This window comes from Lucilia cuprina, chromosome 3 (assembly GCF_022045245.1).
Source record: "Lucilia cuprina isolate Lc7/37 chromosome 3, ASM2204524v1, whole genome shotgun sequence".
Classification (NCBI taxonomy): Eukaryota; Metazoa; Arthropoda; class Insecta; order Diptera; family Calliphoridae; genus Lucilia; species Lucilia cuprina.
In genome coordinates, this window is record NC_060951.1 from 49803184 (window position 1) to 49822075 (window position 18892).

An 18892-nucleotide genomic window follows, 5' to 3' on the forward strand; every position below is an offset into this window, starting at 1 on the left:
AAGTTAAAAGCTGTAGTTGTCTGGCAAAATAAAATAAATATTTTAGTTGTGGAAAGTTTTGTTTGTTTTATTTAGGGCAGTGATATAAATATGAATAATAGATTTGAGTTTTAAGTTTTTGGAAAATTTATTTGAAGTGGCGTTCTGTAGATATATTATGTATATCTGTAGACATATTATGTAAAAGTTTTATTTAAAATATTATGGATTTAACGTACGGATAATTAAATCAAAAACTTTCTTTAGTCAAGTATATCTCAAAAAGATATAGTATATAATATAGTATATACCTTTCCAAAAATTGGCACAAATAAGTTTTTTTATAAGTATAAACGACACTGCAGATTTTCGTAATGATCGGCCCTTATTTGACTTTTAGTAGGCATACAAACCCCTCTAAAAAAATATCTTAAACGTCCAAAATTGTCGCAATAAAACTCTTCATTACTAACTATTACATAAAAATTTATCTTTTTCACAAATTTATTAAGGTCATCACGTTTTTCACCTATACTCCTATTTTAAGCCTCATTCAGAAAATTTGGTTTTCACTAAAATCGATTAAATATTTTGGAATTAAAATAAAATTATAAATAAAATTTTCTTTACGAAAAATAATTTTTAAAAATATACTCGTGGTGGAAAATGCCCGACAATACTTATCTACTAGTTTTTTTTTTTTTCAAATTTTTACATTTATTTTCGTGTTCATTAAGATATAAACAATAAATTTTGAAACTTGTATCGAAACTACGTAGATTATTTTAAAATAAACTCTTAGTTTATTTTCTTAAAACCTCCTTATTATACCCACAATCAAAAAATATGGAGGAATATTCATTTTGTCATTCCGTTTGTAACACATCGAAATATTAGTCATAGACCCATAAAAGTATATATATATTCCGGGTCCTTATTAACTTCTAATAATAATTCTGTCCGTCCCTCCGTCTGTCTTTTGAAATCACGATAGGGACCACACGAGAGGAGCTACATAGTTGAAATTTTGCACAAATATTTCCTATAGCTAAGGTTTGTTTGGTATTGAAAAAGGGCCATATCGGTCCACTTTTTCGGATAGCCCCCATACAAGTGGACCTCCTGAAAACAGCTTTAACGCGCATATTTGCTTCATAAGTACTAGTATAGCAATTAAATTCGACATAAATAAATTTCATACAGTGATGATATTCAATGAAAACAGTAGCGACTTTTGGTTATTAAAATACGAGTTTTCCTTATTTAAAATTGGAGTATTGCGCTGAAATTTTCCATTAACAGTTTCTCCACAAACAAAATCTATGTACAAAATTTTATGAGTATTGGTTAATAATTGACCCCTTCAGAAAATTACTTATACGCCCATAGTTTAAAAATTGAACTAAAATATTTGATTTTTAAAAATTAATATTTTGTTATTTCAAAACAGCTCGGTCCATAATTTACTTAAGCTATATTCCAACTATAACCCTGATGTTTATAGGGAAGCATTCCTTTTACGGCATACGATTCGATGGCGGGTATATAAGATTTCAGGGTATATGAGACATCTGAATATAACACTTACTTGTTTTATTCTGCCATTGAAATATTCCATTTAATAGAATATGCGGTTTTTAGAATGTCTTTGACTTATTTATATTTTTGATATAATTATTTTCATTGTTAAATTATAATACTTTAATAAAAGGATAATAATACATTACCTTTAATTAAGGAGTAAAACAATTAAATCGGATAGATATTTTATAAAATATACGGTGACAAATTTAATGCTTGTTGAAAAAATGCAGAAAAAATTTAAACCTCGATAAAATTTTAATGGTAATAACCCAATATTTATATGTTTTCCTTAATTTTAAATTCCGATGAAGGGTAATTAGATTCGATACAGCACTCTTCTTTGTTTTTTTATAATTTTTGCAAGATATCTCAAAGATAAACAGATATTTAAGCCAATAAGAGACTTAGAAGATCACTCGATATTTAGAAGAAAAAAAAAAGAAATTCGCTATAAGAGGGCAATAATACTATTTTAAAGAAATTGTATGGAATATTGAATATTAAATACAGTTAATTTTTTTTTTTCATAACTTTCTACTCTTGAAAAGATAATCAAGTATTGTAAATGTTACATCATTTCAATACAATGAAATTAAAAAAATATTCTTCCTTAGGTTAATTTTTATTTGTAAAACACAAATGAAATAATTCTTTTCAAAAAACATTACAATAATGATTTCAATCCAATCATATTTATGTTATTTATTTTCATTTCAACTGTAAATACAGTTAGTGTAAAGATCATTAAATACTTCTTCAATTAACTTTTCATATACATCAATGCATTCTGATAATAAATTTTATCGTTTAAATAATAAAAATACTTTATTTATTTTGCATAAGAAATAAACAACACCTTGTGCTTTTTGCCCTTTTTATCTTTAAATGTCACACTGTCAACAATCATATAGAATTGTTTAAACTTTCCAATAATTCATAAGACATATTTACCACATTTGTGGTTTATAACCGAACAATTTTTATATGGTCCTTTAAAACTCGACTGCTACACACCACCTATATCCTACGGTATTAGTATTGTAGTGCATTGTTGATTGTGAAATACTTTAAAAATGTAGGTGTTAAAAAGGGGCTCCCTTCAAGGATTTTTTTTGTAAAAAAATGCATATTATCAACTTCTGCTAATGAAACAGTTAAAAATTGGATTTTTGATTTAAAAATATGTTAGAGATCTTGTGAATGATTACAAAAAAATCGATTTCAAATTTCATGATCATATTTTTTACTTTTAAATCTTAAACAATTTTTTAAGGTTCATCCTAAAAACACCTACAAATTATTAATACACCCACACACACCTTTAAAAATTTTAAAAGCTTTACACACTTTTACACATTACATTTGAATGAATGTATATATATGAACATGACATACATTTTATAAATGGAAATACATATATGTAGCGGTAAATACTTCCTTCAGTTTATAAATGTCACTTAAAGTGACAAATGTGTTGTGTTTTTTTTAAGTCAAATAATGTAGCTTTACAACTAAATTTATTTTCATGGGGGATTTATTGAGTGAGAAAAAAACATGAAGTCATGCAAAATGAAATTAAATCAAATTGATTTTTAAAACTCAAATTGTCTTTTTTAATGAACACATACTTATTAATTTGTGTCATTCAAAATCGATTTTAAAAAGCCCTACAACAATATGATAAAAATATTATTTATGTTAATATTATCTTGATATCAATATTTATAATTGTTTTGTTATAGTAATAGTAATTTAAGAAAGCGAGTCTTAAGATCAAAACAAGAAGGACGGACGGAAATCAACTCAGAATTATTTATCTTAAGATAGATATGGAAGAAGAATTTTGGCTACATTAATATGTATAGACAGTTTTCATTCAGAAAATTAATTTCTTTTTTATGCATAACTACCTACTAAACTTTGTAATGTCTTGTACTTACACAATAGATTACTTTTCAATAACTATTACATGTCGTTTGCATTATTTATAGGTTTTTTAATTTACATTAATCCTCAAATATGGCAAAACTATACTAATGTGTTGCCATATTTTTTGTTCGTTTGAAAATGAAAATAGTGGAAAAAGTGATCAAACGAACAACTTTTTGTAAAACAACGTTTCTATTCCTAATTTGTAATGACTTATATAAGTACTTATATGTAAGCTACTATGATAAGGACTTTCCTTAGATAATATCGTAGTGTTATGATTTAAAATCCATTTTAAAAGTTATTCCCCATTATTTTTAAATATATGTTACTGTTGTTGGGAATATAAACATGTTAATATATTTTTCGTACTCACCCTGAACTGCACTCAATGTGTAGTATTCGAAAAATGTTAAAAGCCTAAAAAGAAAAACAAACAAAACGTATTATTCTTTTTTATAAGTGTGTCAAATATAAAATAGTATTAGATTTCATAGAAGTATTGCATAAGCAGTTCACCATGTGTTTCTATGTATTTGGGTGAATGGATAAAAATGTCTAAAATGACAAATAACTAAAGTAATAGTATGACCTTTGATCTCAAATACACTTATATGTGATATTTCATTACAAAATTTTCCGTTTATTATTTATGTATAGAAATTGTCTTATAGTTTATATATGGAATATAGCTTACTTTAAGATATTAAAATATGAAATAAAACAAATAAATATCGAATGTAAAAAGACTAGACTATAGACTAGACTATAGACTAAACTATAGGCTAGACTTTTGACTAAACTATAAAATAGTCTTTTGACTAGACTAGACTATAGAGTCCGAATGGAAAGAGCTAGATGCTTGAAATTTTACATAAATATTTCTTATAGGTAAGGTTTGTTTGGTATTAATGGGCAATATCAGTCCACGTTTTCTGATAGCCCCCATACAAGTAGCCCCTCGAACAGCAGCTTTAACAATCATAACTTGTTGAAAAATACGAATATAGCAATGAAATTCGACATAAGTAAGTTTCTTATGATCCAAAACCACTATGCAAGATTTTATGAGGATCGGTCCATATTACGTCCCCTTTAATAATTGACTGGCTTAAAAATACGTGTATATAGATGAAATGCGACAGAAGTAAGTTTCATGCGAGTCAAAATCCTACTCCCCATATAAGGTCCCCCCCAAAATGGCAGCAACGTTCACTAATGGCTTAAAAATACTAGTGTAGCGATGAAATTTGACACAAATAAATTTAATAGGAACCAAATTCTGTCTACCAAATTTTATGAGGATCGACCCATAAGTGACCTTACCCGATTATATAAAATTCCCTTCAGAAAATTACCTTAACGCTTATAACTGGCCTAAAAATATGAGTATATAGAAGAAATTCGACGTAAGTAAGTTTCATTCGAGTCAAACGAGGTTTGGTGGTTTGTACGTAAAATTCGGCATAGCCGAATATGACACTCTTACTTGTTTTTATAAATATTGTTATTTAAAATGTGTTTTTACGCTTATAATATAATCAATACAATACAATTTAAATATGCATAGTCCGATCTAGCAAAATACTTTTTTTGGCCATTAAATGAAGATGTTTTTTATATGTAGTTAAAAAGCACTTTATCAAAAGCACTTTTTCAAAATCTCTATTATAAATATAATAAAGTCTTAAGTTTCACCTAAAAGAAAAAAATTAAAACTAAAGTTAAAAATTATACTAAAAAATTGCCTTGAAACCTAGTCCATTGTAATGTCGAATATAATCGACAAAACCACGGAAAGGGTTAACCTAATTTAACATTTGCTAATGCCGTTTAAGTTTAGAATGAAATTTACATATTTTCAAATTAAGTGTTATGTTCAAATTAAATGTTCTTTAATAGCTCATATTTAATCTATGCATGCAATATATTTATTTTCATTATTTTAAAGTTTCTTTTAAAGTCAAAAGGTTATACAAAAAAAAAAAAAAAATAAGCCTTTAAATGAAAACTAATACTAATGACTTTATAGACATTTTATGTAAAACATAACATAGACTTAAAATAAATAAGTATTAAAATATTTTCATTTCTATAAACATAAACATAGAACTTTTCTCTATAGACTAATTTAAATAGATTTTAATGTGTTTCATATAAAAGGATTTAAACTTTACACGCATGAACTCATACAGAGGAAAAGACATTTTATTCTCATGGTAAATAAGCAACAAGAAACATTTTATAAAAAAGGCTTAAACTCTTTAAGCAAATAAGGATGTATGAGTAAAATATTAGTACTTGTAAAATGTTTGCTAATGTGTTTTATGTTGTCATAAAAAAGTGTAAAAGGAAACTAAAAATATAAGTAAAATTTGTATAAAGATACATATTTATAAAAAAAATATGTTTTACTTAGTGTCTGTCTCTATCTTTGAATTTTTATGACATGAAAAATGTCACCTGTCATAATGTTCATTTACTGCTAAAGTCGTAGACAACATCAAGATCTTAGCTGGAGAAGAAAAAAAAGTATAAATATGAACAGGTGTTAATGTTTAACAGCCTGAAAAATTATAGCACAAACTTCATATTAAGCCAACAAAATGACAAGAAATAGAACTGGGGGAAAAATATATATTCACACACCAACTTACTTTCACATCACGCACACACATCAACATCATCAACGGAGAAAATAACTGGCAACAAGTTCAAAAGTCACAAATGTGTTTGATAAAGAAATAGCAGCAGTAACAACAAACAAAAAGTTAGTTAAGGAATATGATATACCATCAAAATATCATTAAATTCTTGGTTGTTTTAAAGAAAAGGTGCAGAAGAATTCTGAGACATACATACGGTAGCAGACACAAAGTATTGCAATAACAAAAAATAACTTTAGTTATATTTACTTTTGTTAAGACATACGGACAAGCACGTCTCTTTTGCGGCTAAGATCTCACAGTTAATCCTACCTTATGTTAATTAATAAGTGTCTGTGTGATTTTTCAACAGTTTCAGAAAAGTTTCGTTTAGTTTGAAATAAATTTTGTGGCAATAGACCAGAGGCAAATATGTATATGTTTATTTTTTATAATTTTAAATAGGGAAAGACTAAATTTTTTTAACGTTTATTTAAAATGCAGATTTAAACTTTTCTCTTAGTATACTGGTGGTTCTTTTGGCAATGTTTTTATAGCCATCTCTTAAAGCTAGTAGCCTCTTTATATATGAAGAATAATACCAATAAACAATCTTTTGAACAATTTTTGCTACGACCAGCAGGTGAATAAAACCCTCTATGAGCAAAATGTCTAAATTTGACCTTCTCTAAATCTGGCAGTTAATCTACTATCCAATATCACTAAACTTGGTACAAATTTCGCCTAAATCGAGTTGGATCACTCGACGCAAAATTGCCCACATTTATATCACGCCAAATATTTATATTTTTTCTAATCAGTTTAAAATTAAAAAATTGTAGTTTTTATTTTCTCTCTATTTAAACTTAAAGAAGGACAGTAAAAGACAAAGTGGTAAATATTTTCAATATTTCTCTATCGGTTTCCTATTTAACTTGATGTTTTTGTTTTTTTATAACTTAATTCTTATTTAGCCTTTTCTCTTTATCTTTGAAATAAAACAATATTGTCTTAAGCCACCAATAAACAATTTCATCATCGAAAAGAAAATTTAGTCAAAACTGGTAGTTTGTATGAGAGACATAAAAAACCCTTTTTTTGTTTTTTTTTTTTTTTATTTCTATCTTGGCTTTTAAAATAAACAAATAAACAGAAAATGCTGGAGAAAACAGGAACATTTTTAAATATGTTAAGAAGAAACGAATTCTAAAATACCTTATTAGAAAACAAAGCATAGTTCAGAGCATTAGCAATACCATTAAACAGATCAAAAAGTATACCTTGTTCGAGAAGGCAGAGTAGATTATACTTCAAATTACTAGTAGTCTGAACTACAGATTATAATGTACTTCAAGCTAAAGACTATAGTTAAAAAAAGACAAAAGACAAGACTCTAATTCAGATTATTGATTACACAAATCGCTCTAGACTATAGTCTGCAACAGACTATGGACTAGACTAGACCTGGCTTAAGACAACATTATAATCCAGCTTATAGATTAGACTTAAGTACAGATTTTAGACTACATTATAAGTCAAACTTAAGACCGTTCAGACTTTACAATACTACAGTCAAGATTATGGACTAGACTGTATTCGAGAATACAGATTACGCTAAAATCCATGCTATATACAATAATTCAGACTACACTATAATAAAAACTATATCGTGAACTATAATCCAGTCTATGGACCTTTGACCTGGTCTTAAAACTATAAACAAGATAATAGACTATGGAAAAGGCTAAGCTAAAGTTTGCATTTTAGAAAAAAAAAACAGGCTATAGACTGTAATATAGTACAGACAATTCACTAGACTTTAGAGTAGTCTAGACTTTTGACTAGACTTTAGTCTAAACTGTAGACGAGACTATGATTAGACTACAGTTCAAACGTAATTAATGTTCAGACTATATAATAGTATATTTCATTTTCTATACTTATAGTTCAAATAGTAATTATACCAAACCTTAGTGTGTAGGGTACTGCAACAATAACAAACAGGAGTCAAGTAAGTAATAAGATGATATCCATCCGTTCTTATAAAAACAATAACAACAACTACAAAATATCGATTTATTTTTCTAAGGCTTGATAGATATTTGAAAATTGGTATTTTTCCTTTTCCTATATAAATAAACATCTACATAGAATAATGTACACATGTATGTATATCTGTGTGAGTGAATGATGTTTGAATGCATAGAATCTGTGGCAAAAAAAATAAAACTACTAACTCAGATAACAAAAAATAAAATAAAAACAAAACAAAACAAAACAAAACAAAACAAAACCTAAATAAAACAATGATTGCGGTTTAATGAAAGGATTATCTTGGTGTGCAAACGTGTGCAAGAATAAAATTGAGAATTATATTTCATTTATCTGGCTGGTTACTATTTCTTAAATAGAAAATCAACAATAATATTAAAGAGCAAAAATGCACAATGGCCTTTTATTTTAAAGATAAATGTTAAACATTTAAACATAAAATACTGACAATGGCCACATTATTTGTAACAACTTTTTATGACAACATTAAATATTTTCAGTTTCATTTTTGTGGCAATCAGCAGTGACAATTGTGTATTTGTATCAGACAAAAACAGACGTCCCAGACAGTAGTTGTTGTATAACTTACTGCATAAAAATGTTTAAACTTTTGGTTATGATGATGACGATGCTCTCGTTATAATATTGACGCTGAGTATGATGATTTTAGTGCAATTTTTTTCAAAACTTTCAAATTTAACTTTTTTTATTGTTCACAGTTTTTATAACGTCACTGTTGTTATTTGTCTGTTTACTGTTAGAGTTTGTGTACAAGTGTGTTTTGAATACTGTTTACTTTTTGCTAACCATTGTTACTGTTAAACATATTAACTGTGTTTTTTTCGCCATATTCTAAAGTTTCCAATTGCACATTTAATAATATTTTGAAACTTATAAGTCAGCATAATGCAATAAACGACTAAAAGAAAAACAAGTTAAAGTGTAAGTGCAGCGGAAGTTTCATAACATAATAAAGGATCCTTTACGAGTTTATAACCTTAAGGCGGAAATGAAAAATCCAATTTTCACCCAGAATATTTTTTGCTAGTTTACTTGTTGTTTTACTTAAAAGGTTTAATATAAACGTGAAGTTTTTCAAAAAATAATATTATTTACCAACAGATGCTGTAGAATATTTTTCGAAATCAAATACTTAAATGTAAATTAAATGTCAACGTAAAATAATTTACAGGGCATTTTGGAAAATTAAATTTTTCGATTAATTTAATTTGTGTAAGAAATTTTCGATAAATTTTCAAATTGTTCAAACTACATTTTTCAAAAAAAAAATGTATTTTCATGGAAACAGTTTTCAATAAATTTCCTTTTATAGACACAATATTCGATAAATTTTCTGTTTATGGGCAATCTTTTATAAAACATTTTTAGAAATTTTTTATAAATTTACCTCTTAAAAAATTTCTTAAAAATTTTCGATAAATTTACTGTTTATATGAAATTTATGATCAATTTCTTTTATATAAGAAATTTACGATAAAGTTGCTTTTTATAGGAAATTTACGATAAAGTTCCTTTTTATAGGATATTTACGATAAATTTCCATTTTATAGGAAATTTACGATAAATTTCCATTTTATAGGTAATTTACTATAAGATTACTTTTTAAAGGATATTTACGATAATTTTTATATTAAAATTATTTCTATAAATTAAAATAAATGATAGAAATAATTTTTTGTGTTGTAGGCAAGTGTAGATTGAAAACTTAATTTTATGTTAAAATGTATAATATTTTTAATAATATACATTTGAACAAAAAGAACAATTTCGACTATTACGTTTTGGTATTTATTTAATAAATATTTAAAGCAATCATTGCAAAAACTTAATCTTTTGATTTTGGTAGACCAACAAAATATAAATATGTACATAATTTTGTAAACCAAAATGTCTCTCATAAAATCCATTTATTACAAGTCTGTAATAACTATAAAATAAAAATAATAAGTTCGAGTAATTAAATTGAAAATTTGACTAAATTTTCTATCTCTTAAAAGACAAACATTTTTATATTTTATAGAACAACTTAGTTAAAATTATTCGAATATCTACTTAAGTCATTCTAAAAGTAAATAAGCGTTATGATTTCCGGCACAAATCAAAATGAACACAAAATTACAGATATACTCAGACGTGCACTCATACATATGCATTTCTACACGTATGTATGTAAAGGAATATTGACCATTAAGGAAAACCATTGCAATTCAATCTCATTTTTCCCGCTTTGTTGTTGTTCTTGCTGTCGTATGGGAGGACAAACTATTATTATTTTTCTTTGTCATATTGAACATCAAATTGAATAACTTCATCAATTGCATATGGCGTCATTGACTTCCGTTTTATGTTTTTATAAGTATGTGTTCAGATTAGTGTGAGTATGGGAATATGTATGTAGGTATGTACTTATGTCCTTTAGTATTTTTATTTCTTTATATTTTTATATACATTTTAATGTGCATTTCGTGCAAATGTTTTATATTGAGAAGGAGAGGGATAAACAACATGTATTTATTTTGTGAGTATATTGTGACAATGCAGTGATATTGTATATATTTATATCTGTGACTACCTTAAAGAGAATCCGATATAATATTTTAATTTTAATTTCACATTATTGCAGATCTCGAACGTTCCCTGGTGGCTTTGTGAGTCCGATTATGTTTAATTGTTTTCTAGTATATTTTATATTAAACATTTTTTTACTATGCTGTGTTTGTAAGTCAATCATCGATTTTGTTTAAATGTGTTTAAGTGAGTGATGTTGTTAAATGAAAAACTCATAAAAATAGTTTTCTTTTTATGTTTGTTGTTGTCCATTTAATTTTGAGTATTTGCAGTGATCCAACATGTAGCTTTTAGTGTATTATTTGTATTTTCAAGTGTATAAAAGTGTAAATAGTTTTATAGAATTAATGTCCATAATTTTCTAAAGACCTTTTTTAATTTTGTAAAAGCTTTTGTAGTACATCAATATTGTAAAATTGAAAATTTAAGATTTTTAGTTGAAAAAAACAAATTTTAAGTTATTTTACATTTTCATTATTAGGAAATCAGGCAATTTAAACTTAAAAAATAAATAAATAAAATTGGAACAAAAAAATAAATTTATTTATTTATTTAACATTTTCGATAAATTTGCTTTTAATAGAAAATTTTTAATAAGTTGTTTTAATAGAAAATTTTCAACAAACTTTCGTTTAACTCTTTCACGTATACGGGATACCGGTGTGTCAAGATTTTTTTACATATTTCTCGATTTAGAGCGTTATTTTAAGTTTAATTTCACAGCTACAGTAAATGAAAATTTTCAAAGAAAAAGACGTTATTTTTTAAAATTTCATGTCACTATATGCTTAAAAGGATAATATCCTTCGAAAACAATTTTTCCACTTTTCATCAAAAATGAATTATATGCATAGAAATAAAGTGTATGGTGAAGTCATATCCATTAAAAGTGCGTGGAAGAACATTTTAAATAGACCCTTTTTAAATAAATTTTTAATATTTTTTTTTTATAGAAAATTTTCAATAAATGTTCGTTTTATTGCACATTTGCAAAAAAACTTCGTTTGAAATCGAGAAAATTCTCCTTTATTTAAAATTTTCGATAAATTTTATTTTTATAGAAAATTGAAGTGATTTTTTTAATAAAAATTTTTCAAACAAATTTTCGTTGATTACAAAATTTTCAATAAATTTTCTTTCATAAAAAATTATTAAGACATTTTCTTTTTATAGAAATTTGCAAAAAAAAATCGTTTAATAAAAAACTTGCAAAAAATTTTCGTTTAATCAAAAATTTTGAATAAATTTTTGTTTGATGAAAAAAATTTTTAATAAATTTTTGTTTTATAAAAAATTTCCAATAAATTTTCTTTTGATGGATATATAATAAAAATCTTATATTTATGAAATATTCTCTTGGTAAACAATTTTTAATAGAAAATTTTCAATAAATTTTCTTTTTATTTAATTTTCTTTAAAGTTTTTTTTTTTTAAATTATCAATAAATTTTCTTGTGATAGATAATTTTTTATAAGTTTTCTTTATATAAAAATACGGGACACCGGTGTCTCAAGATTTTTTTAAATATTTCTCGATTTAGAGCGTTATTTTAAAATTCACAGCTACAGTAAATGGTAACTTTCAAAGAAAAATACGTTATTTTTTTTAAATTTCATGTCACTATATGCTTAAAAGGATAATAACCTGCGATATCCTTCGCAAGCACTTTTTCCACTTTTCATCAAAAATGATCTATATACATAGAAATAAAGTACATGGTGAAGTCATATCCATTAAAAGTACGTGGAAGAACATTTTTAATAGATCCTTTTTAAATAAATTTTTAATATTTTTTTATAGATAATTTTCAATAAATTTTCGTTTTATTGCAAATTTGCAAAAAAAAAATCGTTTGAAATTGAGAAATCTCGACAAATACTCCTTTATTTAAAATTTTCGATAAATTTTATTTTTATAGAAAATTGGAGTGATTTTTTTTAAATTAAAAAATTTTCAAACAAATTTTCGTTGACTAGAAAATTTTCAATAAATTTTCTTTTATAAAAAATTATTAAGAAATTTTCTTTTTATAGAAATTTGAAAAAAATTTCGTTTAATAAAAAATTTTCAAATAATTTTCGTTTAATGAAAAATTTTGAATAAATTTTTGTTTGATGAAAAAAAAAAAAATAATAAATTTTCGTTTTATAAAAAATTTCCAATAAATTTTCTTTTGATGGAAATATAATAGAAAATTTTATATTTATGAAATATTCTCTTGGTAAACAATTTTTAATAGAAAATTTTCAATAAATTTTCTTTTAATAGAATTTTTCCAGTAAATTTTATATTTATGAAATATTCTTTGATAATAAATCTTTTATTGGAAAATTTCCATTTAATTTTCTTTAATTTTTTTTAATTATCAATAAATTTTCTTTTGATTGAAATATAATAAAAAAATCATATACTTATGAAATTTTCTTTTGATAACAAATTTTTAATAGAAAATTTGCAATGAATTTTCTTTTAATAGAAAATTTTCTTTTTATTGAATTTTCAATAATTTTTTTTTTTTGATAGAACGTTTGTAATAAATTTTTTTATATACAAATTTTCAATAAATTTATTTCTATAGAATTTTTTCTTTAAATTCCTTTTATATTAACATTATCCGAATAAATGTTTCCCTTCTGATGCTAACATTTTTATTTTTGAAATATACGTACGTGTTTGAATATATATAGTGAGTATAATGTCCTGTATGTGTATTTTACAAAAATGTGTGGCTATATCCCTTAAATTAGTTTTTGTTATGAGTAAAAACTTATCTATTTCCAAAACCAAATAGTCACTGAAATACACATTTTGTAAATGTGATTATAACACCTGAATTGAATTTTAATTTTGTTGTCAAAAATCTGCATATGTGTTAGTAAAATGTATATGCATATGTGAATATGAAAGTGTCACGTACGTGTTTTTCAATGATTTCAATCTACATAAAAACAAACATTTTTTTCTCCATCCAAAAAAAGGGACAATACACAGCCTCTTTACATACAAATAAAATTAAAATTGTTGTAAAATAATCAAAAATGTTTAAATGTCATAACCAGATTTATTAAGTGAGTTTAAAAAAATCGAAAACAACTAACCACATCAACAGTAATAATAAAGTCAATAACTTGTTGAAACTTTATCAATTTAAATTGTGAGCATTAGATTGAAGTGTGTGGTGAGTGTTCTGATGATTGTACGTGTTTTCAAGTACAAGTGTTGATAATTTTCAGACGTGATGTATAAAAACAGTAATGCATGAGTGTCTATTGATTTTTATTTTGACAGGAAAAAATAACATTATTATTAGTAGTTTGGTAAAGTTCTTATTTTACTGTCTTTTGTTTTCCTAAATTATTAGCAAATTATATTTGATGACTAATCAATGTTAACTTGCTAAAGTGTCATTAACTTTGTCTGTGTCAAAATGTCTCTGTTTTTATCAACATCGTTAGTTTTTTTGTTTCTACTTGTATTTTAGGGTTATAAAAGGTGCATTTCTCAATGTATAAAGTTTGAGAAAAAAAGTTTTAATAACTTAATAAATTGTACGTTCGAGGGTGAATAAGTGTGTGAGAATGTTGTTAATTTACTTAGTCATTGATTTTAATAACAATATTGCTTGAACTTTAGAAACAATCGATATTTGTAATATTTTTCTTCATTTATATAGAATTTAATGCAGAATAAAGTATTATTATGACACTTAAATTGAGCGTAATATTTAATATATGAAAATATTAGAAAGTATTTTATATAAAAATAAAATTTTCGAGTTTTTAGACATAAAGTAAATTTTTCTATAAAATGAAAAATTATTTTCTGTCAATAGAACATTTTTGAAAATTTTTTGTTTTTAGAAAATTTTTGTAAAATATTCTCTTTATATAGAATCGTTAAACAATTGTCTCTGTATACAAAATTATTGATTCATATATTTCCTTTTTATATACCTTCTTATCTACAGAAATAAATAGTAATTAAAGTTTAAATATTTCTTATAAAATGTACCGGCAACAAGTATATCACACTCTTTTTACGTATTTATTTTCATTCACTCAAACTTTCTTTTTATTTCAACTATATTTTTTAAGGTTTAAGACATTCATTTTATTACGAAATAAATTATATTATTGAAAGCATAAAAATACGATTCTATGATTATTTGGATTTCTGCATCGTTGATTTCTACCGCAGCTTTCAATTGTCTGGTAGGTGGTATTCTACCAACGTTTTATTGTGCAACAAGCGAAAAAGCAATGAGACGCATTTTACAACATCTTACTTTTCTTTGTGTATTTTAAGCAAGAGTGTCTTTCTTCGATATCTTAAGAAAAAGCCAAATAAAAATAATAAAGTAAAGGAAAAACTTAAGAAATATTTCTTCCTGATATTTCTATATATACGTATGTATGTCTATATTCCGTATAAAGTTTGTTAGAATTTTGTTCAAAGTTTACGCCCGCTATTTCTTTAACTTTGATTGTATTATTTTCGATTTATTTACATTCTACTTTTTTCTGCTTTAGATTTGTTTTTCTTTGGCAAACAACAATTGCTTAATAGGGAGGAAATTTTTAATGATACCGGAAACAAGAAGTGCAAAAAATAAGACACATTGATTTCTTTGGTAGGGGAAGGCAAAATTGTTCCCATGTTAAATAAGTGAAATTAAATTTAAATTTTTATATTTTGCAATTAAATAATAAAAAAAAGTATGTATTTGTCTTTAGCCCAATTTATTTTAATACCAATATGTTAAATATACCTCTTCCATTCCCGTTTATTTATTTTTTTTAGCAAAACTAAAACAAGCACTTCGATGTTTTCTATTAATTTATTTACGCTTTTCTAAAGTCTCTATATCAGCAATACAGTTTGCAAGTATCAGGTTAAACTTTCAGTAAAATGTTTTATGATTAAACTTTCACACAAATGTTTTATATACATATCTGCATTGTAGATTTTATGATATTTTCGGATTTGATTGTCTCATTTGAAACAATTATCTAAAATATTGGTATTTAAAGAAATTGGTCACTTGTTATCATCTGTTTACCCAAATAAACAACTATAACAAGGCAACGATAAAATGCCAATAAGTATTCGTAAAATATTCGTTATCTTGTATGGATCTTAAACATTTATCTCTTGGGATTCTATGTTATAGATTACTTAGTTCTGACTAATTTATATACATCTATAAATTCAGTTCTAGTTCAGTTCTAGTTCAGTTCTAGTTCAGTTCTAGTTCAGTTCTAGTTCAGTTCTAGTTCAGTTCTAGTTCAGTTCTAGTTCAGTTCTAGTTCAGTTCTAGTTCAGTTCTAGTTCAGTTCTAGTTCAGTTCTAGTTCAGTTCTAGTTCAGTTCTAGTTCAGTTCTAGTTCAGTTCTAGTTCAGTTCTAGTTCAGTTCTAGTTCAGTTCTAGTTCAGTTCTAGTTCAGTTCTATATCAGTTCTTGTTTATTTCTAATTTAGTTCTAGTTCATGTCTAGTTTAATTCTAGTTTTAGTGTGGGTAGCTCACGTAGCTCAACCGAATATTGAACTCCTACACCTTTTATTATAAAAAAACTATGTATTTTATGTTTTTAGATTTGGTGACAGTTTTTTGGCAGAGACTATTGTTAATACTTAATAAACCTAGTATGTAGTAAATAATGAAAAAAACTCTAAATACTGTAAAGATGATGTATAGAATAAAGTAAAGTTTAAGCTTAAAATGGATAATTGATGAAAAATAATCAATAACAACAATCATTTTTTTATTCATGTCTGCTTGCCCTTTCTTTGATGTGTGAAAATGATTTTCTTAATAATAATTTTTCCTGTTTGAATTTTGGTCATAAAAACTTTCAATTATTTCCGCTTAGCTGAATCACTTGTGGTACTGACTACATTTCCATATTCATATATTAATAAGTATATGTGTTTTTATATGTGCATTCTTATTGCGGTAAACAAAAATATTTTTAGGTATTAAAAAATAATAATATTAAAATAGGAGTGAGGTACAAACACTACTTCTATCACGAGTTGAAAATATTTGCAAGTATAGAGTTCAGATTAAATGCATGAATTCGCATTTTGGTTTGTATTTTTTTCCAACATACAGGTATTACTGGATTACAAAAATTTTGAAGTTTGGATTTAATTCTTGATGAGTCTTTAGAAGAGGAAACAATAAGGTATGGTCGATCCTATGACATCCCCTATATCATATGCATATTATGTGTATTTAGGACTATTTATATAATGAAAGTTTCAACTGAAGACTAAACAAAACACAATTCTAACAAACGGTTTTGGTGTACTTTGTAGCACCAATTATTTCATCAAATATATCCTTAACTCGAAATATTTTTTGAATCCGATTTCTTGCATGTTGTGATGTTTATGTTTTTAGTTGGTAATAATGGTTTATGTTTAGAATAACAAAAAAAAGCCACTTACGTTTTAACAGAAATTGTTTTGAAATATTTTTGAACAAATATCCAAACATACATACACAGGCACATTTCTATATAACAAAATAAAACTATATACATATGCAACATCACTTTGAGGCATCATCTATGGCTCAACGCTTTGACCACATCTATGCATTATATGATGGTCAGAAAGCAAAAAAAAACATTTTGTTTGTGGATATTTTATTTTTTGCATTTTACTTTTTTTTACTACAACAAATAAAATGAAATATTTGAAGCATGCTAAACCCCAGAATGCTAGAAAAAATTCATGTATTCAACTAACTATTTAAAACTAACAAAAAACCAAAAATATTTATGGCTAAAATGATTTATTTTAATACAATAGTTTTGGTTTAAAAACATTTTAAAAATTTAAGTTATTTAAATTTAATTTATGAAACTTTACATTAAATTTAACCTTTATACTTAAACACTAGCGCGCACAATTACACAAATACGTTTATAAAAGTGCAATTAAAAAGTTTTTAATTTTTTTCTTCATTTCTGTGAGTATTTTTTTGGTTATTTGTTATTTGAAGTGGCTTTATAACGCGCTTTATAAACTTGCGTGATGTCACGTTTTGCTTGTTAAACTAAACCAACAAATATTACACAAATACAACTCATACTTTATGATTGTGCCGCTGACTACTTACTTGCAACTACCACTGCCTCTACTTTAACTACTGCTGCGAGCAGCAATCAACAGTTTTTGGGACAACAAGAAAAAATTTTCTTTTACAAGACGAACAAACAGGCTCTCACACATCAACAAAGGCTGGAAAAAGTTTCCAAAAGCTACAGTACAGTAAAACAATTTATTGACAACATTATCTAAAAACGAATTTTATTAAAAAGAGGGTTACAGAACTTTTTTCTTAATTTTTTTTATAAAAGTAATTTTTTCGAAAATATTTTATAAAGAGATAATTTTATAAAAAAATACACAAGAAAAAAATTTATTGAGCATTTTACAAAAAGTTAATGGGAAGTTTTCTATAAAGAATAATATGTACTATGAAGAGAAAATTTATCGAACATTTTTCTATAAAAAAATCTATAATAAAATTTACGAGAATTTAGTATGGAAAGAGAATTTAACAAAAATGTTCTACAAATAGAAAATTTAACGAAGATTTTCAACAAAAGCATATTTAACAAAAATTTTTACAAAAAGAAAATTCAGCCAAACTTTTTTACAAATAAAAATTTTAATTTAATTTTTATAAAAAGTTTATTTTACGAAAATTTACATCCAAAAGCGTAATTAAAATTTTCCCTAAAAAGAAAGTTTTGATAATTTTTCTATACAAAAAATTCAACAAAAACTTTTTATTAAAAGAAAATTTAACAAAAATTGTGTATTAAAAGAAAATTTAGCAAATATATAATGACATACTGCAATACGACGGAACATTTCCCTAAAAAAAATAAAAAAATGAAAATTTATCGAAAGTTTTCTATAAAATTTATTTAACAAATTTGTTGAATATATCGTATAAGTTTATTTTACTAAAATTTACATCCAAAAGTGTAATTAAAATTTTCCCTAAAAAGAAAGTTTTGCTAATTTTTCTATACAAAAAGTTCAACAAAAACTTTTTTTAAAAGAAAATTTAACAAAAATTGTGTATTAAAAGAAAA

General features: G+C 25.0%; 1 protein-coding gene across 2 annotated transcripts in view; it reads right to left on the reverse strand.

Annotated features, from left to right (window-relative positions):
• Window positions 1-18892, reverse strand: part of LOC111674888 (carbonic anhydrase-related protein 10) — a 176154-nt gene that overhangs the window by 34287 nt on the left and 122975 nt on the right. For both annotated transcript variants that reach the window (XM_046945768.1, XM_046945767.1), the window contains one exon: window positions 3869-3912. In XM_046945768.1, coding sequence (XP_046801724.1) covers window positions 3869-3912 — 44 coding nt within the window. The remainder of the gene's footprint in view (window positions 1-3868; window positions 3913-18892) is intronic.